Genomic DNA, 25402 nt, shown 5'->3' with positions numbered 1-25402 from the left:
ATGGTTGTCATTTATTTTCACTGTCCATGTGCCCAATGATAAATCCCAAAATAATATAAGGAAACATTTTCAGTGTTATCAAATCAAACAACACACTGATTTGCTTTATTCGTCCAAGTTGCAAAGTCGGAAGCACCATCATCCAACCAATCAGATGAGGCATTGATAACCCCGTCATTTTCAAAATGGCAGCAACATTGCAATTTAGCGAGTTTGATAGTGAAGACCAAATAACTAAAGAAATAGCAAAACAAGAAGAGACAACGTCGTTGAAATACATAATCTTGCGCAAAGACAAACGTTTTGGGCGAAAGGGTAAGCTAGTTGCCTATCACCGTCTGATGTACTAGGCTACTTACTCCCGGAGCGAAGTGGCTAACGTTATATCAAAGATGGTTTAACGTTAACGTTGCTAGCTAGTAACACTGTGGCTTTTACTGTGTATGCTGAGTTGGTGTCGCCAGACCACTGGGGTATACAGTAACAAAAAATGGTGTAGACATACTGTGGGAATAGTTAGCTAACTAGGTCTGTATCTTTTGGTCTGGTCATTTAGTAAAGGACTGCCTCTTCCTTCACACTAACTACTTACTCCACCTCCTAAAATGAGCTAACGCTAGCTAGCAGATTGTAACCAGGGTTGCCATGTTCGCAGTAGTCTTGCCAAATTGGACTACTTTGAAAACGATGTGGCGGGTTTTTGGGCTACTTCTAAATTGTGCCGCGGCCGCCATGGCATTTCTTATATATATATATATATAACTGTAACCTGCTGCTGCTGACTCAGGCAGTGAACGGTGAGTGAGTGAGTGAGTGAATGAATGAATGGTTGTGTGTGCGTTGAGAGACTGCTGCAGAGGCAGCTGAGTCAAGGAGACAGAGCAGCACATCGTGACAACTTTTTAACAGTTGTAGGTAGGCTATTTGGATTGGTCATTATGGAGACACCCTTTTTCCATAAAACATATTAACGCGCTAGAACTGATATAACGGCGACAAAGCATTGGAAAGGACTTTAGGCGCACTAGAGCTCTTTAGATAAATCCTGTAAGAGGTGGTTTAAAGTAAACTGCATTCAAATGTCGACTTTTCTTATGGCTAACCATATCAAGCAAAGTGTTTACTGATGCTCAGTTCTGGGGTCTGGAGCGCTGGGCGAATGGAAATTTGAAATGTGAGATATGGAACTCCTTCGCGTGCTTCTGTCATGGTCAAATGTCCACAATGAAAATGACATTAAATGTGGGCAATGATAGGCTACATTTGCATCTGTTGGCCGTCAAGTAGGCTATTAATTTATATGCCATTGTAGGCTACTGTAGTCTACCATTTGATTCAGTACAATAAATATGTTGAAATCACTGGAGTCATTGCAAATCAATTTGTGCCACTTGTGTAGCCTACCTGGAGCTGGCAAACAGATGTAATAAATAGCCTATAATTCCGTTTTTTGTTGTAGCCTTGTGTTATTATGCAATTCTTAATGGCCATGTTTAGTTAATTAAATTGGAAGTTATAAATTGTGATCATGGTCACAGCTCTATCGCGAATGTATCATTATCCACATTTAATGTCAGTTTCATTGTGGACTTTTCCCTGAAATGAGATGTTGTCCTTTTCAGGGGCTATAGGCTACCGGCATCTAGCTCAGCAAACCATGGCAGAGTTGAATTGCAATTATAAACCCAGATTTGAGTCAGTAGACTATGCCTATTGAAATAACAAGTCAATCTCGCAAATAGGCCATTTATAACGGTTTGTAGTATTAACATCTTTCACACAATGAAGGCACAGTTGCCAGAAAATAGCCAAACATTCGTTTTTGGAAGTTCGTCTAAGTGTTTCTTGCACAGAGATTGAGCTCCTCTGTCCAACTTTCATCACTCAAACTCTCCCGTCGGATTTATCTATAGTTATGCACATACACAAACATGATTGATTTACAATTATAAACTGAGTGGTTTGAGCCCTGAATGCTGGTTTCTTTTGCGACATATTCTTAAACTTGCAAGAATTATTATTTTGATGGAAAACCAAATTTTCCTCCTTAGCCTACGTCGTTAAAATTTATGTAAATATTCCTTCTTAATTCGCTCAATAACTTTATGGAAAAAGGGTTTCATGGACAAGTGGTAACTCCTCTCTTGCTGCGAAATTGTTTTGGGGGGCTAGTTATCAGGCCTTGTGCGCAGGTTTTCAGAGGTCATTGGGCTAGAAATTTTAGCTGGACCTGGCAAAACTGATTGTAACAGTCAAGACTAGAAGGGATCGAGCTTTGGTCAAATTAACGTCAGATTTGACTTTTCGTAGCAGGTTAGGAAAAGTTACGCAGCAGGTTAGGAGAATAGGAGAATTACGTTCGGAAAAGGTTAGCTAAAATGCATAACATTTAAACTTTTTAAGTTAATTTGACAAGCTCGATCCCTTCTAGCCATGACCATTTGGTAACAGGTTAATGGAGGTTGTCACTAGTTACCACAGCCACAAAGAGAACATTGGCTGTATGATAAAGATTCATGAAGAAAATACATTGATTTTTGGTCTTAAGGTTAGCAATGTGGTTAAGGTTAGGTTTAAAATCAGATTTTCAGAAGAGAAGTTGTAGAAATAGGTGGGGTTTAGCAGAACCAGAATCTGGCCTTACAGACACTCTTGCAGCATTCTGCCTTCTCCCTACAGAAGGGTTCTTCAATTCTGGTCCTGGAGGGCCGAAACACCTCTGTTTTTCATCCTCTCCTTCTATTCAGGGGCTAATTCAGACCTGGGACACCAGGTGAGTGCAATTAACTACCAGGTAGAAATAAAAAACAGAAGTGTTTCGGCCCTCCAGGACCGGAATTGAAGAACCCTGCCCTACAGTTTTCAGCCAATAGCGTCGCCCACAACTAGCTCATGTGAACTACAGTCCCTACGCTGTGTTTTAACGTTTAGAAACATCAATAATCATCGCTTGCGATACACCTTTCGAAACATCTGGCTCTTATCTTTCATCAGCGAGAAAGAATCCTTCAAATAGAAAGATACACATACTGTAGCAGTTTTGCACAGATCCCTACAGCTATGGGTGCCTCCAGCCGACAAAACGACACTTCCCGAGTTACGCTTACACACAAGTGTTCCGAGCATGTTAGATAGCTAATTAGCACAGGTGGTCGCCTCTTGTCTTCTGTCTGTTTTCCGTAAACATGCGCTGTAACATGGAGATATGGCCGTGTGGGAACGCTAACCCTAACCTTATCAAGGTGTGTATCAATTTAACCTTTTGTTTTGGAATTTTGTTTCTCGCTGATATGAACGATAAGGTCCTTATGCTTCCAAAACTGTACCGCAAGCGAGATGTTAATGTTCAGATTGAGCGCCGTGCTCTTAACAAAACTCCCCCGTACGGAAGACACCTTCATCCAATGACTTATCTGTAATGTAATGGAACTGAGAGTCATGATCAAGGACTAGCCTTACAGGAGCCGTTGATATGGCGAATCTCCTTTAAGCACAGGAAGCAGCCATGCAACTTGGCATTCAGCAGCTTTTCAAGTTTAATAATGTGAAAATATGTTAGATACTCACCAAATATGGAGTTTAGATTACTATCGTCATTTATTGCCGTCACGGCTGGTATGTACTTCCAAAAAAGCTACATGCAACCGAAAAAATGGCACCTCCAATGTATTGAGCTGTTGTAGACTTCTGATCATTTTATACATTCAAACGAACCCCCTGCAACTAGACATGGATGTTTAGAAGACATTGGTTATCTTCCAAGATGGGAAGTATCGACAATTTAAGGTTGGTCAAATGATCTGTGTTATGCCAAACAGTACCCATCTAATAACGCCAAACAGTACCCATCTATTAACCCCAAACAGTACCCATCTATTAACCCCAAACAGTACCCATCTAATAACGCCAAACAGTACCCATCTAATAACGCCAAACAGTACCCATCTAATAACGCCCCTCAGCCAGCTGGAACAGGCATCATTTTGAATAGTTCCTAGCATAAGGGATTCCATTCCAAGCACAGAGGAGTTCTTGGATAGAGCAACTTTGTTACTTTATATTTATTTATTTTTGCATTTAACAGACGCTCTTATCCAGAGCGACTTACGGGAGCAATTAGGGTTAAGTGCCTTGCTCAAGGGCACAGCAACATATTTTTCACCTAGTCGGCTCGGGTGTCGAACCAGCGACCTTTCGGTTACTGGCCTGCCGCCCTACGTTAGTTTCCCAACAGTAATATATCAGGTTCTTGTCCTTCAACAGATGCACACCCTTTGGCAGGAAAGAAGATCAGCTGGGAGGTAAAAAGTCACCCATTCAGTGGAGTTCCATTTCAGGTTGTGGGCACAAGCACATATGAATGCCATCAGGGGAAAGACCGACAAGTAAAAGCTAAAGAGAAACATGCTGCTAAAATGAACAAGAAGGCGGTAAGTTCAAAGACTGATCGCTGTCATTTCTACCATACACTTTTACAACATTAATTTCATTTCGATAATGTTGAAGTGTACTAGGCTAACTAACTATAGACTGTACCTTAATGAAATTGAAGAAGATTGGACGTTAAATGGGTTTCCTGACCCTCTGTGGTCACTAAAGATCCCATGGCACTTATTGCAAGAGTAGCCCTGGCTAAAATCCAATTCCCAACTGGGCCTCATTCCATAATCATTCTTCTAATTGGCATATACAGTACCTGTCAAAAGTTTGGACACACCTACTCATTCAAGGGAATAATAGTGAAGACATCAAAACTATGAAATAACACATGGAATCATGTAGTAACCAAATAAGTATTTTATATTTGAGATTCATCAAATAGCCACCCTTTGCATTGATGACAGCTTTGCACACTCTTGGCATTCTCTCGACCAGCTTCACCTGGAATGCTTTTCCAACAGTCTTGAAGGAGTTCCCACATATGCTGAGCACTTGTTGGCAACTTTTTTGGTTACTACATGATTCCATATGTGTTATTTCATAGTTTTGATGTCTTCACTATTATTCTACAATGTAAAACATTTTTAAAATAAAGAAAAACCCTTGAATGAGTAGGTGTGTCCAAACTTTTGACTGGTAGTGTATCTCCTCGCCTCTCCACCATGATAGCTAATGTGTGGTGAGCCGTCTGGCTCAAAATGGTAGTGGGTGAGATACAGGTAACTGCCAAAATAAAGGAGACACTGAGTAAATGAGGGATAAAAAGTATATTGAAAGCAGGTGCTTCCACACAGGTGTGGTACCTCTTTAAGGAATAACTGGGATAGTATAAAAGTAATCCTTCTACCCACCCCACCCCCTCAAAATTAAAAAAAAAAAAAAATGTGTAAAGTGGTTGTCCCACTGGCTATCTTAAGGTGAATGCACCAATTTGTAAGTCGCTCTGGATAAGAGCGTCTGCTAAATGACGTAAATGTAATGTAAATGTAAATGTTAATTAAGCAATTAACATCCCATCATGCTAAGGGTCATGTATAAAAATACCCAGTTGCCCATTATTTTGGCTACCATGACTAGAAGAAGAGATCTGTGACTTTGAAAGAGGGGTCTCCAAGGAGCATAGGGGCTGTGTCTCAGTCACCAGATCTCAACCCAATTGAACACTTATGGGAGATTCTGGAGCGGTGCCTGAGACGGCGTTTTTCACCACCATCAACAAAACACCAAATGATGTTGCGTCCCTCCAATACACTTGTAGAATCTATGCCAAGGCGCATTGAAGCTGCTGTGGCGGCTCGTGGTGGCCCAACACCCTATTAAGACACTATGTTGGTGTTTCCTTTATTTTGGCAGTTACGTGTACATTGGTGGTGGGTGAGGTGAGTTCCCCCTACACTGTAAAGCGCTTTGGGTGTCTCAAATTGCTATATAAGTCCAATCAATTATTATTAAATGTTTTGCCACCTTCCATAGCTTGAAGACCATGCCTTAAAGAGACGGAAACAAAATACGAAGAAGGTGGACTGCAAGGCTTTAATAAACATTGCCCACATTATCCGCTTTCCTGGTTTTAAGGTAAATATGAAGAACTATATCAAGGTTTAGGCCTGTAGGTGACAGTCTAACGCTGTACATAACAGTACACATTTGACAACCACATTATTTCCTATCTAGATTGAGGAGAGTACTGTTCGCTCTAAAAAGGAGTCCTCCAAAGACCTGAAGGCAGCACTAAGTGAAAAACCCAGCTCTGTGAAGGCAGAGGTTGTCTACTGCGTCAGGTTCCCCTCTCTCTCTGAGCATAGCTCACACGCACTTGTTGGCGAGGTATATGTATATATATGCATGCGGTCCTACCTAAAGAATTATATAAAAATGTTTAATAAATTACCCCTTTGTGATAAACACATATATTCTTTATCCCAAAGAGGTCCTCTAAGAAGAACTTGAAGGTGTTGCAGAAGCAATGTGCAGGCTATCTAAAAGAAATCACAGACCTCACCTATCATCTTCAAGATGAACAGTACCTGACTGGCCTGTCTTCACATCTGCAAAGCCTATTGCAGGAAATGAAAGCCCTTGTCCCACAGGATAAAGATCTTACACTGACCCTTTCCCCAAGGAAGAGAAAGGCTGAGGAGGACATGGCCACCCTACCAACCCAGGGAGCGTCGCAACCTTTCACTGACAGTGTAGGACAGCATGCAGATTTGCAGAACACATGCGAAGAACCATGTTTGCCAAACTGAGTGTGGAGTGAGATCGCTTGTAGGCAGGGAGCCTAGGGCGACGGAGGATGACACAGTGTGTATATATATGTTGAGTCAAAGTTTTTTTCATATTATTTTATTTTTGAGAGCTGTGTTTTGTGGTAACCCAAGCCCGCCAGCATACATCCTTGTTGTACTATTTTAATATTGATTGTAATAAAATACAAATAAAATGGTGGAAAAAGTACCCAATTGCCATACTTGAGTAAAAGTAAAGATACCTTAATAGAAAATGTGTGTGAATTGGACCATTTTTCTGTCCTGCTAAGCATTCAAAATGTAATGAGTACTTTTGGGTGTCAGGGAAATGTATGGAGTAAAAAGTACATTTATTTTCTTTAGGAATGTAGTGAAGTAAAATATAAAGTTGTCAAAAATATAAGTAGTAAAGTACAGATACCCCATAAAATGACTTAAGTAGTACTTTACACCACTGCCTTCATGTGGTGCATTTCCATATCCAGTACCCAGTTCAGGTCTTCTGTCTGATTCCCTCAGCATTCTCTCTCCTCAACATATCTTTCCATGTAACTTACTGTGGTATCTCACAATCAAAATCTACAGCATAAAATGAAAACCTGTGTTTACAGTTAAAGATGAATGTGTTTCTGACTTAGTTTTGTATTACAGTACTAATTGGTGGATTACTGTTGCTACCAATATCCCTGTGAGCCTCCCAGGCCCATGTTGCCCAGGGTTAAGAATATAAATTGTTGATTCATAATATTACATTGTATTATATTACACTCTCTAAACTTGTTCTATGGATCTCTTGGCCAAAATCTGTTAACTGTTTTTTTTATATACATTTTGAGATCTGGCCGTGGAACCCCTGCAATACCTCTGCGGAACCCACTTGGAGAACTGCTGATATATACATTCATTGTGTGGTCTTGTCGGTTTCCACTCCAATATGATGAGGTCTCAAAATTGCAGAAATTGAAAATGCAGTGATAAGGCTATTACATTTTAGGACAAGTAGTTTTGGTCTGTGATATAGTCTTGAGTGGTTTTGATATGAAAGTGAAACCCTCTTATACTTTCACATTATCTTGTTTAGCTGATTAGGCCACGTAGCTGATTCACCTGGGAATACACTGCCCTTGCAATAACCTGTTTTTAAGGCTATCTCCCTTGTCATTCTACTATTGCATACAGTTGCATAACTGTTTACACAACTGTTTGTATATGTATCTGATTACTTTACAGGATGTGCTTCATTTCAAATTGTTTCCTTTATTACATCTGTTAGTGGATTTTGTATTCCACACATATCTTTCTTTGTACATAAAATAAAAATACAACTTTGATCTGGTCTTCTCAGCTTCCTGGCTTTACTAGTTATATCCTAGTTCTCAATGATGTAATGTCAATGTTTTCTTTCTTCCATGAGGTCAAGGGGTTTGTGGTTTGAGATTGGCTTGTCTTACTGCCCCTGGGGAAAAGTCTCATCAAACATATATGTCACATTATTGTTTAATGACACCCACGCATGTTTATAACTAACCCAAGATAGACCGTAGACTGTCATTTCCAAAGGGAGCAAAGTAATCATACTGGGCAGAACAAGCAAGGAGGTGGGCAGAGCCAAGCACGAGCTAGCGAGATCCTATTGGCACGTTCTAGCAGGTATTTGCATATTCCATTAGGAAACGCCTACTGTGAAGTGCGTGTGTGCAATGACTCAATTCGCGCTTGCACTTCTTTTAAACAATGCAATTTTAAAAAACTTTGGCAAAAGGTAAAGTCTTTAAAACATAGTGCACTCTGTTTGTAAGATATTCTAGTTTTGGGAACAAAAAATGTTTAGTTGATTAGAAAATGTGCAGAATGTCGGCCAAAATCCATCTTCTCCCACTGCAGGCCACTGGGCTTCCTCTCATCACCATATTTGGTGGTAAGTGGAAATTCCAACCAGATATATACATCCGGTGAAACATCTGGCTCATTGTTCTGTCTGAGCATCTGCTACTGACTACATTTACAGTAAATGTCAGATAAATTGTGGTATCAATAGAATATGTGGAGATCTAGATTGAGGCGTTCTATCATTTAGATACATTGCAGAGAAAATAAATAAATGTTTCCCTCAATGGCCACTTTATGACCTGTTTATGACGGTAATGATAAACTGTCAAAGAATGGAGAATATAGATTAAAGGTTTTTTGGATGAAGGTTGGCGAAATGATTTAGTAATTCTGCCTCTGAAATGGCTTCCAGTCATGCTGTCATACAACAGCATGCATCTTATGAATTGTTGGCCCTATTTCTAACGATGGTGTCTACCCATTGTATGTCACCTTCACTGACATATTAGTCACAGTATATGTCACTGATGGTATAAGAAGCCTACTTTCTGTAAGTGACTTGCTGCTAACTCATCCCCCTCTGTGACTATTGTCTTGAGGCGAAGTGCACAGGCATGACCGCTAACCCCTCATATCCTCACGGCAGAAGGTCATCAATGTCCCAGCAGAGATTCTCACTGGCTCCCGATCACCCTTCCTCATGAAATTTCACAGTGAGTGGACTGGACACTGAAAATAGCAGGCTAACAAATACATAAGAATGTACCCTTCACAGAACTGTCGGTGAAAACATTTCAATGTATAATGTTAGACTTTCGTCAACAATTTGATATATATGGCATTAATTGACTTGATTTGTGAATGATTAAGGGTACTCTAAAGTTGTTTACATTATCTATTTTGCAATATCAAGCACTCTCATGTTGATTTCTTGGATGTTGGCTGGAATCACGGGCACTTTCATAGCCAGCTACTTCAAACCTGATTGCCCAGAGAAAACACTGTTCTGTCAGAAAATGAGGTTCCAGGTATGTAACAACAAACTGATTAAGTAAAATGTAACATCTGTGGTAAAAGGTTAAAGATGTACAGGCTGTAGACGTAACGGCTCAGGCAATATACTGTCCATGGACAATAAGCTGTCTCCTTATACATTTACATTTTAGTCATTTAGCAGACGCTCTTATCCAGAGCGACTTACAGTTAGTGAATACATTTTATTTTATTTTTTATACTGGCCCCCCGTGGGAATCGAACCCACAACCCTGGCGTTGCAAACGCCATGCTCTATCAACTGAGCTACATCCCTGCCGGCCATTCCCTCCCCTACCCTGGACAACGCTGGGCCAATTGTGCGCCGCCCATGAGTCTCCCGGTCGCGGCCGGCTGCGACAGAGCCTGGATTCGAACCAGGATCTCTAGTGGCACAGTTAGCACTGCGATGCAGTACCTTAGACCACTGCGCCACTCAGGATTGATATGTCACTGCTTGAAGGTGATAAGCATCAAAGATACAGTGTATGTGTCCTGTGTTTGTTCAGGTGCATCGAGGGTTGATGGTGTTAACAGTGCTGCTTATCTGTGTGACCTTCACTCTTCCTTTCATCTACAAAGGTGGATAGTGTAAGGTGAGCTACAGCAAACATACAGGTCCCCCTCTTACTCTGCCTCACTCTTGCTATGTTATGCCCTGCTTTAACTTTGGTTTGCCAGCAGAGGGCATCATATCTTGTCAGTGGAAACATTGTTTTATGTACAGTATGTTGCCTATCCAGTAGCGTGTACTCATGGATGCCAAGGGAAGCCAGGCTTCCCCCAAACAATAATTGATCTTTCGTCTCTCTGTGTTTCCTAATTTTCCTTCAATTCACAAGTATTTCACATGTATTTAATTGGAAAAAGCATCCGAGCGGAGCGAAACAGCGCCCCTCTGTCTCAGTACGTGTAGGCCATCTATCTGATGCTGTCTGGTCAAAAAGAGTATTTTTTATTTTTATTTATTTCACCTTTATTTAACCAGGTAAGCCAGTTGAGAACAGGTTCTCATTTACAACTGCGACCTGGCCAAGATAAAGCAAAGTAGTGCAATAAAAACAACACAGAGTTACAGTATGACATTGTTTCCACCTGTAGTATTGAATGCAAGGGAAGCCAGTTTGGATTTGGCTTCACACCAATCACATTACATCAAAACCAACATATCATTTACAGAAAAAACTTGAATTGTTGCATCTCGTTGTGTTGTTGTCGTCCGGTGGCTAGCTAGCTAGTTAAAATTGTCCCTTTCCTAAATTAGCCATGGATGGAGATAGGGATTTGGACTTGTGGTTTTACTTAATTCTCCATGCTAGCCTATGATTATAATGGCGATTCTGATCTAATCATAAATTCATACATTGTGCCGCTGGCCTGAGAGGACAGAAGTTCAATATGTAACTAGATGTAGTAGGCTAATGTTAACTAGCTGGCTTGGCACATCGTTGCCCATGAAAGGAAGTTAGGCTAGCTAGCAAGCAAGCAAGCATTTTAGCCAGGTAGCCTAGGACAACAAAATCTAAAGGCGTGCACTGTATGTATGTAGAGTCATGAAAGAGAGGAGGATGGCATTGGCTTTTCTCTACAAGTAGGGTGAGTCAACATGTTTTTTCTACTTGCACTCAGTCACTCACACACACACAATTACACACACACACACACAGAAATCAGTACCATCGACAGCCACATCATATCTAGCTTACATTTATTGGACTAAATAGTTTTTGGTATCTTAGTTGTCACTGTATTAGACTAAGCATAGGCGATTTGATGATGTTGAAATGTTAAAGTTGAAATGGTGCTGGAATAGTGGAGGCAACTTCTGTTTTCTTTGCGACTTGCGGTAACTCTCTGTGGTTCTAAATCAATAGTTGTTTAGTAGTCCGAAAATGTCGGAAACATTAACTTGCTTGACCATGCCGTAGGTCATTTAACTGTTAGTTGCATACCATATGCTTTGTGGATTTCACCAGACAGCTGTTGCTCTCTGGTTTTGTGATGAAACAAAGGTGTGGTTGAATTTATTCTGCCACTGTGTCTTCTTATTGTCACGGTGTCAAGGCATATGAACTAAGGTTATAGAGCAAACAACGCAATTATCACAACACAGTGAATTTACCCATGCACCGCTACTGTGCCTGTCATCTCCTGGGCTGTACTGCCCCAGCCCTGGCTCTCATTCAGCCCATAATGGCCTCTCTCAGACCTCCCCCTGACTCCTCCAGATAAAGCCCAACTCTCATCTACATCTCATACATGATCATACTCTAAAGATGCTGATGCTGCAAAATAAGGTTTCTCTAAACTGCTGGTGTGGATGTTTGGTTATTACCTGTGTATGTCATGTGTGGATGGATGCTGTGTTTAATGGGGTGCTGTTGTTTTCTGTAAATCCTCTCCATGGCTGTTATAATGTGTGCTTCTATTATTAACCTGTATTCTTACCACTGATTAGCTGTTCTCTCTATGCAGGAGGTGGGTGTTTAATTGGATGTATTGGGGAGCCGGCACTGTTGCTGAGATTATGGCTGGTTAGTCCACCTTCTGGAACTTCTTCTGTTCTTTTAGAAGATATATTTGTTTCTATTTGATAGTCAACTTAAAATGCATACCTTATCCTAATTTTATCATATTAAATGACACTGTTACTGCGCAGTTAGCTGATTATGACCACTTCCCATCATTGAATAATTGTTGTTTAGAGCCAGTAGTTTTTCCTGAATTTAACAGGAAAATCTCTTGGTCCTATCTATAACTTGGGCACATCAATTTCCTGGTCAGGTCAAAGTCACATTCCACAGCCACAAAGTCAGTTTCCACAGCCACAAAGTCAAAATTGGCAACAAATATGAGCTTTTTGGTCTTAATTTAAAGTTAGTGTTAGGCATAAGGTTAGGTTTAAAATCTAATTTTAAGAAGATAAATTGTAGAAATGGGCATGGCTTGTGACTGTGGCTATAGAAGCTAGTGACGACCCTTCTCATGTGATGCTCACTTCCTGTTTTGATGCAGTGGCGGCCATGTTTTTGGGGATGGGTCAGCAGTCTGCCTCACCCCTGGCGGCTGGGGGTTCTGGCAGGGTTTCTTCTTGAGGGTGTTCCTTGGGCACCATAAAAAAGGCTACATTAAAACACGTGAGTTGTTTCATGATTGATAGGTCTGTTGCTTGAATATATAAAATGACCAGTAAGTCATAGGATTTTATCCCTTATTTTCAGACAATGCACTTTTTCCATTAATTTTAACATATATAGCAGGTTAAAGGTTGTGTACCTGATTGATCACATTCTGTAGAAAGAGCTGTCATTGTTCAATATTCAAAGGTAAAAAGCTTTTCAGCACCAATTTCCTGTTATGTGATGTTGTGACCTTGTTTCCACAACGAGTGACCCTGATGACCAGCAGGGGATTCTTGCTGACCACTCAGAGGGCAGCACTTGGGTAAGGCCATAAGCACAGACTTAAGAGTTATCTCTGTGAAGCTTTGAAGTGATTTGAAGTGTAAGGGCCAGTAAGAATTCCGGTTTAAAGCCAATGACGGATAGTTAGGATGGAACTCTTCTCCTGGACCTGATATTTTGATGAAGTCGTCTTGGTCTGACTAGATACTGCAAGAAGCTGTACTGTTCATGAATAAATATATGGTATTTACTAGTAACTGATTGTGCAAAGTATAATCTTGGCCCCCAGAACCTAATCAGCTGCTGTTTGTTAGCTACTCATTAACAGTTTCATATTATGTCTTGACAGATTGGTGCAAAGAGACTTTCTATTTGTCGGATATCATATGCGGATATGATTTAATTGTGCACTTTTGACAATTTAATATAATGTCATCCTTTTTTCACAGGATGCATGGTTCAAAATGGTTGCCTTTGTTATTGGGAATAGCGGATTCCTAGTCAGCTTTATTTACACCATCGGTGTATTGTGACAAAACTGTGAGGATGGCCATTTCATGGTACAAGACAACTCACTGGCTGTTAGAATGATGAAGGATCCAGATTCTTATTCAGATTCAGCCACAGACAGATCAAGGCACTGAACCAGATGTAAATCTCTGGATCGAGGGACAGGAAATGGTAGGGAATATTTTAAACAAAAAATATTTTTACTGGATAGCTTATCAATTTTACACACACATACCAAAAGCATTTTTGCACTATTGATTTTGTACTAATGTTATTATCCCAACTTCTCAGTACTGTAAATCTATCACATTTTAAATCACATTTAAATCACATTTTGTTGAAAAGAGAACTATAATTAGTCTAAATCTGAACAGAGAATCTCTGTACTGCATGCCATATAGGCAAGAATCAAGTGTTTCCTTAAAGTTGTTATACTCAATGTAATGCAGCTAAATTCATACAGGCCACTTTAAATATAGATCTTGTAATTTCAGATAAAAAAAATATGAAAGGTTGATTGAGAAAAGCATTTTAATGTAACTATTTATGCTGTAAATTGAAATGCATAAAATAAATCACTTTTTGTTCAACTTTTATGTGCATGTCAGATATCTTTCCAAAACTGAATTTATTCTGTAGTATAATACTGTATAATTGAATGATGCATGAATTTGTAGAGTTAACTATCCCATCCTGTGACTACTGTACATGTGGTTTTATTTTATTGGTGTTATTGCTAGTGAGGACTTCCCAGTCAATAACCCAATCAACACACACAACCATACATGCTTACAGGCACACACATGTCTAGGTAACAAGAGGACAAAGTCAATTATTTTCCTTAATGTCAATACAACTTTATTTTGATGCAGAATTATCAATTGAGAATAACAAAAACTAAACAAAAGCGAAATCTCCATGAAACAACTTAACACTTAAAATAACCGAGAATGCAATTTAAACTTTCAAGTATTCACCTTGGAGTTTTGGATTAGTTTAGTACGTAAAACTAAACCAGCTGCAAACCAAAAATATCACATTTTGAAGCATAAAAAACAGTAATATAGTTGAAAAAGGCATCTCAAAACGGCAATGTCAGGTCAAGCTTTGAATATCCTATACTATAAATGGCTATCATATTAAACATTTTGAATGAAGTTAATTATACAGGTAAGCATAATATACATACATACTTTATTTTAGACCAGCGATATAATTGTTTTTTACTGCTTTGGATTACCACATTTCTCATAATATTCTTATAGCCTTTTTAGTTAAAACTCTATTTAGAAGAAAATACAATACGAAAATACCATAAATATCTTTCTTTTGTATAACCAAGACAGTACTTAAAAATATGTAAAGACCTTAACTGGACAATATTGTAACGTACTCATCCGGTAGTCCATCTATGTTCATTACATTGTGTCATATCTCTTACAATACCAATTACATATTACATATTTATTTCACAATAACTTTAAAAGTACAGTACCGGTAATGAATATGTATATTCAAGCTGTATCAATAGTAGAACTGGAAACATCTAGCAAAGTTCAGGAAGTTGGAAGCTGTAGTAATATGGAATGGGATTATTCTGGTTTGATGTTCTTCACTCTTGTTCATGGTTGACAAGTAGTCTTGCCTCCCATCTCTGAGCCATGGCGTTCTTTTTCCTTGGTCCTGTGGAGAGTGATTCTGGGAACTGGGGGAAAGAGTTTCACCTGTAAAACTGCATGCAGTTTCCAGTTTCAAGGTGAAAATGGATGGTGTTTAAAATGGTTTGTAATGAAAAAACTGTTTCAGAAAATGTAATGAACACAATTAAACATGAACACATGCAATTGTTATTTAGTGAGGCATTCAGATTACATTCAGTGAGGCAATCGGATGACAACGAACACCACAGGGGAGTTGACTAAAGCACAAACATTTGATCAGGTGACTAGGCTAGCATCTGTTCGTTGATTAATTGTTATTGGAGAAGATAGGGCATACCCTATGGTCACATGACAGGGCAGAGCGGTCCAGCTTTCGAGTCCTTGATGGTGATGAAGGGGAAGACACACATTTCAGTGGCACTTCTGAAGAAGAGAGAGAAACCATTAATGCTCATACATTCATATGATTAGAGACATCATGAATTTGGACTAGTGGTGACCACTAGTGATGCAATGAAAACATAACACAGCTACAAACCACAAACTCTTTCCCATATTAACTGTGCTCTTCATCAGTCATCAGCACATACCTGCTGTATCAAAGCTCAGGTTCTCCAGGTTGGGGGACACCACGACAGTGTCATACTTCTCCCTGGTGTGCATCTGGCTCCTCTGCCTCCTCCACTCCTCCTCCCTCTGCTTCACCATCTTAATCTCCTGGTCCACCAGGGACATGGAGCTCCGCGAGCGCAGCTTGAAGAAGGGGTTGTTGACAAATGTGCTCTCCTGGGTCTCCTGGCAGGAGGCAGAACTCAGGCAGAACTCTGAGGCGCTCCGGATGATCAGGTTGGACGTCTCCAGAATGATGACGTTGGCTGACGTCTCCAAAGGCCACTCGCTGTAACGGCTGGGACCCGGGGAGAGCAGGGATCCTCGGGTGCGGTGCCTTGGGCTGGTGGGGTAGGAGTCTGGCTCCAGGATGATCACGTTTTGGGCGGTCATCTCGTGGTAGGTCGCACCCCTCGGTGTGGGTGAGGGGGAGGTGGCTATGGAGAAGGTTGGGTTTTTTGCGTCGGGAGACCTCAATGGCCTGCATCCGGGATCACTAGAGTCAAACATCTTCCGTTTCTCCTCCACCTCCTGGCAAAAACCTTTCCCGTACTTGCCGGGGTAGAGAGTAGTTGGTCTGGGATGCGCAGATGATTCTCCAGCTTGACCCTGTTTCGCGATCCCTCTCTCCCGCCTGAAGTTTTCCTCACGCTCTATGGTCTGTCGTATCTCCCTTTCGACAGGGTTGTCTGAGTCCTCGTAAGGGGACCTGTAGCTGAGGTCATCCAGACCTGAGTCTTCTGAACATGGGCTGAACTGGGTGTGATGAAAGTCGCCCAGGGCGAGGCTGTCGAGTTCGGGGTCCCTCCTGGGTCGGTCGATGTTCCTGACGGGTGTGTACATGGCGCTGTGGCCTCCCTGGCACGTCCCCTGCTGTCTGACAGTGGGCTGGTGGACCTGGACCTGTCCTTTGGTCTGCTCCTCCATTTGGCGCCACTGTTTCCGAGCCCCCTGGAAGTCCACATGCTCTGTACTAACGTTCTTGCTCGTCATTTCTTGTATCACACAGTAGTCTTGAGGAACCTTCTTGTCAGGGTCAGAGCTTGCAGAAGAGCTTGCAGATGTAGAACGACGTACTTTGCAAGTCCCACCTTGGCTGGCCTCTTCCTCATCCTCTGGAATCTCTGATAAGCCCTGGAACTGGCCAGAGGACATATCTTGGTCTTGGATCTCGCATTCTGTGGGGCAATCGGGTTGTTCAAGCTTGTGAGGACTATCCGCAGTTTCATCCTTGGCCCCATTCTCTGCCTCCCCTGTGGCTCTGTCCTTCTCGAGAGCATCTTGAGCATTTCCGTCACACCCTTCCTCCTTGTTGACTGTAGATGCAAAAGTGGACCTCCATTGTTCGTCAGTCTCGCTGTCAGATGACACAATGGCCATTTCTACCTGGAGACAGTCACTCAGGTCGTCTCGGTCAAGGTCGTGACAGGACCCCGTTGAGACGTCGGAGGAGACCTCCTCTCGGATAAGCTGCTCCAAGATGGACTCTTGTGTCACCGTCATTTCTGATGGAGCAGAGTTGTCCATGTCATCTTCTGCAAGCAGGTCTTCCACCTTACAAATGGGTTCACTTCCAAATATACTTGAGGAGTTGAGTAACTCTGTTAGACTGAAGTCATCTTGTCCTGTCCCAAAGTTGAGAATCCCCTCCTCTCTGTTTCCATCTCCACTTTCATTATCCTCGTCTGGTTCATCCACTGACGTTTTTATGTTCTCTTTTGTTCCTCTGTATTCTGCGAAAGGTTCTTGGTCACATTCTTCCTCGCTCTCACTAAGCAGGCGTCTCTGGTCCTCCGTTTCCCCAGAATCCATTTTATTGTCTGTTCGGTCATCCATCTCTGAAAGCTGGCTGGTCTCCATGGCTACGGCCCCAGAGTGGGATTCTTGTTCTTGTGGAGTGTTGCTGGCACTGCAGCTCTCTCTCACTTCATTCCCCTTTATCCTCTTCACTCCAGCTGTGGCTCTCTATGGAAGTCAAATAAAACACGTTAAGGGGAGAATAAGGGGGAGAGAAAAAATAACGAATCTGAATAGATCAACGGATAGCCTACTGAACCTGTCTTGGTATGATGTATTCTGAATAGATCAATGGATAGCCTACTGAACCTGTCTTGGTATGATGTATTCTGAATAGATCAATGGATATCCTACTGAACCTGTCTTGGTATGATGTATTCTGAATAGATCAATGGATATCCTACTGAACCTGTCTTGGTATGATGTATTCTGAATAGATCAATGGATAGCCTACTGAACCTGTCTTGGTATGATGTATTCTGAATAGATCAATGGATATCCTACTGAACCTGTCTTGGTATGATGTATTCTGAATAGATCAATGGATATCCTACTGAACCTGTCTTGGTATGATGTATTCTGAATAGATCAATGGATATCCTACTGAACCTGTCTTGGTATGATGTATTCTGAATAGATCAATGGATAGCCTACTGAAACTGTCTTGGTATGATGTATTCTGAATAGATCAATGGATAGCCTACTGAAACTGTCTTGGTATGATGTATTTCTATGTTTGTCTTTCTTCGATGGCAGTTTTGATGAAGTGTGGTGGCGAGTGGAATTCCTTAGATATTGAATCTCAAATTAAGAAACACCTATACCAGCCAGTACCCTCAGTTCCATGTAAAAATATATAGTTTTTCCTTATAGGTGGTATAATGTTATCCTTTTAACACCCACCACAGTAACTGGTTATCATTTTGGTTCTCTTTGATATTAACATTTACATTTTAGTCATTTAGCAGACACACAAGGGCTTCACCACGCCACTTTCATTTCATCAAAACGCCATCTTCACTCTGGTACTCCCAGAGGGTGGGAGGAAATCTTTTGAAAGCATAAAACACCATGAGACATGCTTCAAACCGAGCATGGCATCGCTGTAAGTGGGTGAGAATTAGCATGATTTCGATCGTTTCACAGCCAAGCATGTGATTCTGCCAGGGATAACACGTGGATGTCAAAAAGAACACGCTGCTAACATACATACATTTTTATGTCTAGGTGAAGGGAGATGGGCTTGTTCTCATACATACTGTATGTGTCTTTAGATGAACATTTGGATGAGGTTTTCATGTAAGAGATGCAAGCTGTCTACATGCAGTACATGTATGCATTAAATATGGTGACCAGACCATTTTCTGTGACCCTTAATAACAGTTTACATGTGATTAAAACTGACTTCTTGATTAGGGGATGTGTGCAAATCAGCCTGCACACAAACACCCCACACAATATCCCTAATCAACATACCTAGCTATTGCTAAGACAACATGTATTGCATAGTGAATACACCCACACAACAACACTGCTAATTCACACCATTGGAGTTGGCATAGGCTACTGTCCACCAGTTGGACAGCACTTATTTTTCAAGTCAAGCTGCATAGTGTGCTTATTGCCTAAGTTGTTTGAAAGCTTGGAGACCACATATCTGCAAAGAATCGACAGTTGCTTTATCTGAAGATAAACAAAAACATAATGAAAGCGTTGCACATGTTTGTGTGTGTTTGTTTGTTTGTTTGCGCACATATGGCACTGCGTACTGTGACAATGGCATTGGGCAGAGAACAGAATAAACCCATCTGAAAGAACAAATTGGATCCATTATGTAAGGATGAAATACCTCGCCTCCGCCATTTCGGTTGTGTCCCCATAGCGTTTGAACATTGGGTCCTGGTACTGCAGTACAGGGAATCAGTACATTCGAGCCCTCAGGGCATCCAACCCAGCCTCCATCCACAACACTGTACTAAGACCTGAATTCAACCTGTACTGGTCATTCATCCATAATGGTGTGTCAATCCTAAAGCCGATGGTTGGAGTGGTTTCTTTGTATAGTTTCCAATGGGAAGCGCTTAACTTGTAGTAGTTTTACTTCTCCAGTGCACCACCATACAAACTATTCCTCCCATCTTACTGGTGTTTCTGACTGCTTTCTGGCTGGAGATCAAGTCCACTTGGTGTGAATCTCTTAGCAAACATGCTGTACTGTATACAGTATAAATATAGCTTTGGAACGGTTGCCTAGAAACTTGCTGATATGAAAATCCAAGCCCTCCTGGGAGCAGCTTGTAAGAGAGATGCCTTTTCATATTTTTTATCCTCTGGGTCATATTTAATGTACATAGAGCAGTATTAAATGTACAGTAAGCTCTCTGCAATACCAGTAATGGCTAGATCTGCCAGATGGACCAGATTTATCTTGAATGATACAGCAGGGACATGTGTTAAAAAGTAGCATAGCCTAACCCACTGGGCACACCACGTGATTTCAACATAGAAATGTGGCTAATTTTTGGTTGAGACGTTGATCAATGAGATCTCAACCTTTATTAACCCACCCAAAAAGACAGCTAGAAGTTTGTTGAATTCCCAATGTGTTATCACTTCACTTTCAACCATTTAAAAACACAACAAAGTTAAAATGGGAATACAATGTCAGATATTTTGTATTTATACAACAACTTAATGTGTTATCGTGGTCCTCTGTAGCTCAGCTGGTAGAGCACGGCGCTGGTAGAGCACGGCGCTTGTAACGCCAAGGTAGTGGGTTCGATCCCTGGGACCACCCATACACAAAAAATGTATGCACGCATGACTGTAAGTCGCTTTGGATAAAAGCGTCTGCTAAATGGCATATTTTTAATTTAATTTTTTTTATCACTGTGCTATATCTAATAGCACTACCAAATGACCTGGATTGTAGTTTAGATTATATTACAATATCTGTTAAAGTATCTGCACAGATATTTATATTGTGAAGATCTCCACAGACCTGCTACCTTTGCATGCTATCTTGAACATGCACACTTTCTATGATTACATAATAAGACTTTTAGAGTTATAGTAACCTCAAAATGTGGCCATGTATGAGTTGCTCATTTTAAGGTTGAATAAAAACTGTTACATAGCCTTAACTTTAGGCTATTTCCTGTATTACGAAAGTCATATTGAATTGTGTTAGGTTGACAACACAAACAAATATCAACATTTTAAAGGAGATGTATCTAATGCTTGGATAGTTTCATCTGAGCCACTGGCTTAATCCTATTCTTTAACTTTTATTTGTTGGTTTAGTTGGAAATGTGAATCCAACATATAATGTGTTAACTTGTAGACAAGTTAAAAGGCTATTTACTTTATTGCAAAAGTGAGATTGAATTGTGTTTGGTTGTCAACGCAACCAAATATCAACATTTGATGGAGATATATATTTTATGCCACTGGCTTAGTCTGACTTTAATTCCAGTTTGTCTACAAATTAATCATTTATTTGTTTTATTCACGTCTCCATCGCAACCAAAAATCGAAGTAAAAAAATAGGACTATATCAAATCAAACTTTAAATGCACTTTAAATAAAGTTTGATTTGATTTAGTCCTGTTCTTTAACTTAGATTTTCTGGTTGAAATGGAGATGTGAATCCAACATATTTATTATTAACTTGAAGATTAAATTTGACATCAACTAAAGCTTGAAACCCTAGGGATATATGTATTGTCTATTTTTAGTTGAACCCTGGGCTGAATTGTAACAATAGATGTTGATTTCTTCGCAAATGCTTATACAGTATGGTTACATTTCATTTGCACTGTTAACCCTACCCTTTGGAATGACTTCGATAGCAATAGTGAATATATTTAGTTATTAAGAAATCTCTAAATAATCATTCTCACGGTAGTACATTGGTAGTAGTTAGTGACAAATATCAAAGCTGGGCTGGGCTTGGTTAAACCCCTGGATGGGAGACCAAATGCATCACTGTAGATACATCTACTCTCCAGTAGGAGGTGCTGCTAGGCCTATAGTTGTTTTTTCTGATAGTGGATTTAACATTGAAGATCTGACATTGTTTCAAAGGTACAAACTAAACTAAATTTTACCCTCAAAACAATAGTTTTGATGACTTTTTGCAAACCAATGTATTTTTCATTTAGATTCCACATCACAATACCTTGACAAATTACGTTGAAAAAACATTGATTCAACCAGGTTGTGCCCAGTGGGAAGCTTTACTTTACACACACATAAAGAAATATTTTACTGAATAGCATTATGAATGTTTACATGTACAGTACACTTTGAAAATATATTTGAGTGCTTTGCAGAAGGTCAAATTAACTAGGGATGGATTCACCTGCCAGGCTATCAGCAACTAATTTCACCTACATGGCCATGTATCTTTGTGTTGTCCATGTGTACTGTTATATCATGACCACGTGGTCTGCTGTAGGCAGATGGACCAGCACATCCTACAGGTAATGTGTTCTGTTTTCTACTCAATCATTGCAAAATGAAGTCTGCTGTCTGCACAGCCAAGATAGCTTTACTGCTTTGATCATCTGCAGACGCAATGATTATATCAACAGCTGGTTACAGCAGGATGAAATCCCTCAGTTCTGTTATGTGGGAGGTAGAAAATACAACTGAAAGATGACTTGATTTTTGAGTATGAGGAGAGTCCCTCACACCCCTTCCCTTGTTGCATCAATGGTTGCGTGATGTACTCTGAATAACCTGTTCACAATTTTCCCAGGATACCCAACCAATGGGAAAAGGAGCCAGAATGTGAAAATACAATTATAGGTAATCTCAGAGAGCAAATATGTTTATGAGAATGAATTGCTTTGCTGATAATGTGAAAAATGCCTTAATTTAAAGTGACACTTTTCTTTCATAAAGATGTGGTCCTCTGTAGCTCAATTGGTAGAGCATGGCGCTTGTAACGCCAGGATAGTGGGTTCGATCCCCGGGACCACCCATATGTAAAAATGTATGCACACATGACTGTAAGTCGCTTTGGATAAAAGCGTCTGCTAAATGGCATATTATTATAAAGGCAAACCACCTGTCATATGGCTGAGGACCAAGGACATTTTGGACGACAGATAAAATAGTCACGCGCAAAATGCCCACTGCGCAAATTACAGACATTTCCACTATTCTGCAGGGTGATGTAGATAGCAAATAGACATGCACCGACCAGCAAATGCCCAGAATGGTGACAGATAAACTCACTTGCCGTAGCCGAGCAAAATCCATGTGATTTATGTACCCATCCAAGCCTTGAGCATGCTGCCAATCAAAACAAGCTGGCCGTGGCGAAAAGATACAGCATACGTGGATAGCATAAAATATCTGGTACCTACCAGCAGCCTCCAACAGAGCAACCAGAAGGATATCATCTCCAACTTACCGAAGCGGCCACATATTATTTGAACTACATTCACAGGTAGAGAACTCAACCAAGCGGCCACCCGTCGCGAGTAATTCATCGGTTTAATTTGAAGGAGGAAGAGATTCGCGTTTATGTGGGTGTGTGTGGTGGGTGTCGGTCGGAATTATCGATCCTAAAGGCAAATTTGTCTGAAGTTAACTAGAGCAGACGCAATAAGTATTGGCATAAACGCCACTGAAATGCATTGCATCCCCCGCGACCCCCCGCGCTTCTCTCACAGCATCCTCCCCCAATCCCCATACAGATAGATACGTTGGGCGCGTATGCATCGGCTACTGCAGCATCAAGGTATCGCCCCCAGGCTCCATCTCTTTCAGAGACCAGCTATTGAGTGTTTGATTTTGCCTGCACTTTTTAGAACCCTGTCGATTTCCATGACCAAGGTCACTGGTGCTCTGAAATTATTAGCTCACTGATTATTCATTGTGGTCCATTATAATTCCGTTCCACAAAGGGCTTCAGTGTTGTCCCTTATCTTAACTCTTATAGGTTAATCAGCTGTCAGTTTGTCCATACATTTATTTAATATGACTGACCCCAAAGTTCATTGCTTGGGCTGTCTGGTTTGTAGTATTAACATTCTGTAACTAAGTGGACAATTAGAACATCTAAATATTTCCAGGAGAAATCGGCTTCAGTTGTTTCAAGGATAAACCAGAACTGAGTGGTGCCAGTGAGTGAAGCCTTTGGTGAGGGCACATGTATTTAAGACTAACCCCTAGACACAGTTAACTCACTGCTATTAAAAAGCCATTAAAATCTGGAGAAATGATGGATCTTTAAGTGAGGTGGATGCGAGTGCCAGGGGAGGCCTGGCTATTTAATCTTTTAATGCTCCTCTGCTGTTCTGTGTCCAAAATTTGGGATCAGTTGTTCACTTTGGACATGTTGTGATAAATGAGGCAGTATGCCTACCATTAAAGGTGTTAAATTAATCTGATGAATGTTTGTTTTTTATGACCGTGTTTTTCTTTCTTTCTGCTTGCATTTTGTATTTATATTTTGATGTGTGTATTTTCTGTAATTTATGTAACTCAGGGCTCATCTGTAAAAGAGACCTTGGTCTCAGTATGACTCCCTGATAAAATAAAGGTTAAATAAAAAAAATAAAAATAAATAAGAGGATAACCCCAACAAAAGCCACCATATCTACCACGTACGTCAAGAAATCGATACAACGTACAGTTCGTTTTAGTGGCCCAAATTAGTTAAAATGGTATACCCCGTATATATCTCTATCTCTTGTAATGTGAATGGCCTGTAAACTCTGACCTTTTGGGTTCCAGCTGTACAAAATTCCTGAAACTGTATGTCAGAGTAGCTTTCAAAAGCGCTTCCTCAACTCACAACAACTTTTCTTAGCCCTCCATCCAGCATTAAAACCTATAAAACTCATTTAAAAAACACTACTCTCAGTCTTAATCCAGTGGTACACTTGACAACCTCTCCAATGTGTGCAGGAATGCTCAGTGCTGCTGTGAGTGTTTCTACAGTTTAATCCACCCTCACTCTATTTTCTCCTCAGCTCAGCTGGCTCACTGGGGCAGAGATTTGTTTCTATCCACTTCACCCACACACTGAAGCCTCAGTAAGAACAGAATCAACCAAATACCGAAAACACAACCTACTTATGTTTAAGCAGAGCTCTCTGCCCCTCTTTTTCTCAAACTCTGGCCTCCATCTCTCTATCTTTCACTCCCCATCTCTCACCTTTTCTCTCTGTATCTCTCTTTCCCCGTTTTTCTCACTCTCTCCATCTTTATCACTCTTTTTGCCTTCCAGAACACTGTCCCAGCAGTATTAACTCAATGAACTGGTAACAACCTCTACAAGACTGTCAAGTGCAAAGTACATTTTTGTGAACTTCCTACTTTGGTCACCGTCTCTAATGGTCATCAGCCTGATGCTGAATATCTAGGTGATGACCAAACGTCATGTTGTCCTACTGCCCTCTTACCTCTCAGGGTGTTTCCACGGTGATTCGGGCACGGACCGGTCTAGTGGTGGAGTGATGAAGTGGAGTGTGCCTGTCTGCATCTGTCTGACACTCACACAGTCACCACAGCGGCAGGCAGCGACACAAATCGGTTGCGTAGGAATCAGCCAATCACAAAACAGAAGCTTTGGTGACAGTTGTGTGTGACATGCATTCACAGGCTCACACAATGAATATCACAAACTTAGGGCAGCCACACGGTAAATACACTGACTGTACAAAACATTAATAATATTGAGTTACACCCCCTTTTGCCCTCAGAACTGCCTCAATTCGTCGGGGCATGGACTCTACAAGTTGTCGAAAGCGTTCCACAGGGATGCTGGCCCATGGTGACTCTAATACTTCCCAGAGTTGTGTCAAGATGGCTGGATGTCCTTTGGGTGGTGGACCATTCTTGATACACACGG

General features: G+C 40.8%; 2 protein-coding genes across 7 annotated transcripts; one reads left to right on the top strand and one right to left on the bottom strand.

The window, feature by feature from the left end:
* Positions 1–184: 184 nt before the first annotated feature.
* LOC121581481 lies at positions 185–6897 on the top strand. The gene is made up of 5 exons (XM_041896977.2): positions 185–315; positions 4264–4430; positions 5914–6015; positions 6115–6267; positions 6369–6897. The coding sequence occupies exons 1-5, from the start codon at positions 186–188 to the stop codon at positions 6687–6689; spliced, it is 873 nt and encodes a 290-aa protein (XP_041752911.1). The 5' UTR covers position 185; the 3' UTR covers positions 6690–6897.
* Positions 6898–14297: 7400 nt separating this feature from the next.
* On the bottom strand, positions 14298–25040 carry si:ch211-153l6.6. Of its 6 annotated transcripts, none has more exons than XM_041895871.1 (4): positions 24954–25040; positions 15717–17700; positions 15464–15549; positions 14298–15170 (listed from the first exon to the last, which is right to left on the bottom strand). In XM_041895871.1, exons 2-4 carry the CDS (start codon positions 17593–17595, stop codon positions 15078–15080), a joined length of 2058 nt encoding a protein of 685 aa, XP_041751805.1. In that variant the 5' UTR covers positions 17596–17700; positions 24954–25040; the 3' UTR covers positions 14298–15077. The 6 variants fall into 6 exon arrangements, with proteins under 6 accessions (XP_041751805.1, XP_041751802.1, XP_041751806.1 ...); XM_041895868.1 differs by lacking the exon at positions 24954–25040 and adding an exon at positions 22908–23198; XM_041895872.1 differs by lacking the exon at positions 24954–25040 and adding an exon at positions 22955–23198.
* Positions 25041–25402: the final 362 nt, after the last annotated feature.

Source organism: Coregonus clupeaformis, chromosome 14 (genome assembly GCF_020615455.1).
Source record: "Coregonus clupeaformis isolate EN_2021a chromosome 14, ASM2061545v1, whole genome shotgun sequence".
Taxonomy (NCBI): Eukaryota; Metazoa; Chordata; class Actinopteri; order Salmoniformes; family Salmonidae; genus Coregonus; species Coregonus clupeaformis.
Note: the sequence above shows the minus strand (reverse complement) of the source record. Positions and strands in the feature narration are given on the sequence as shown.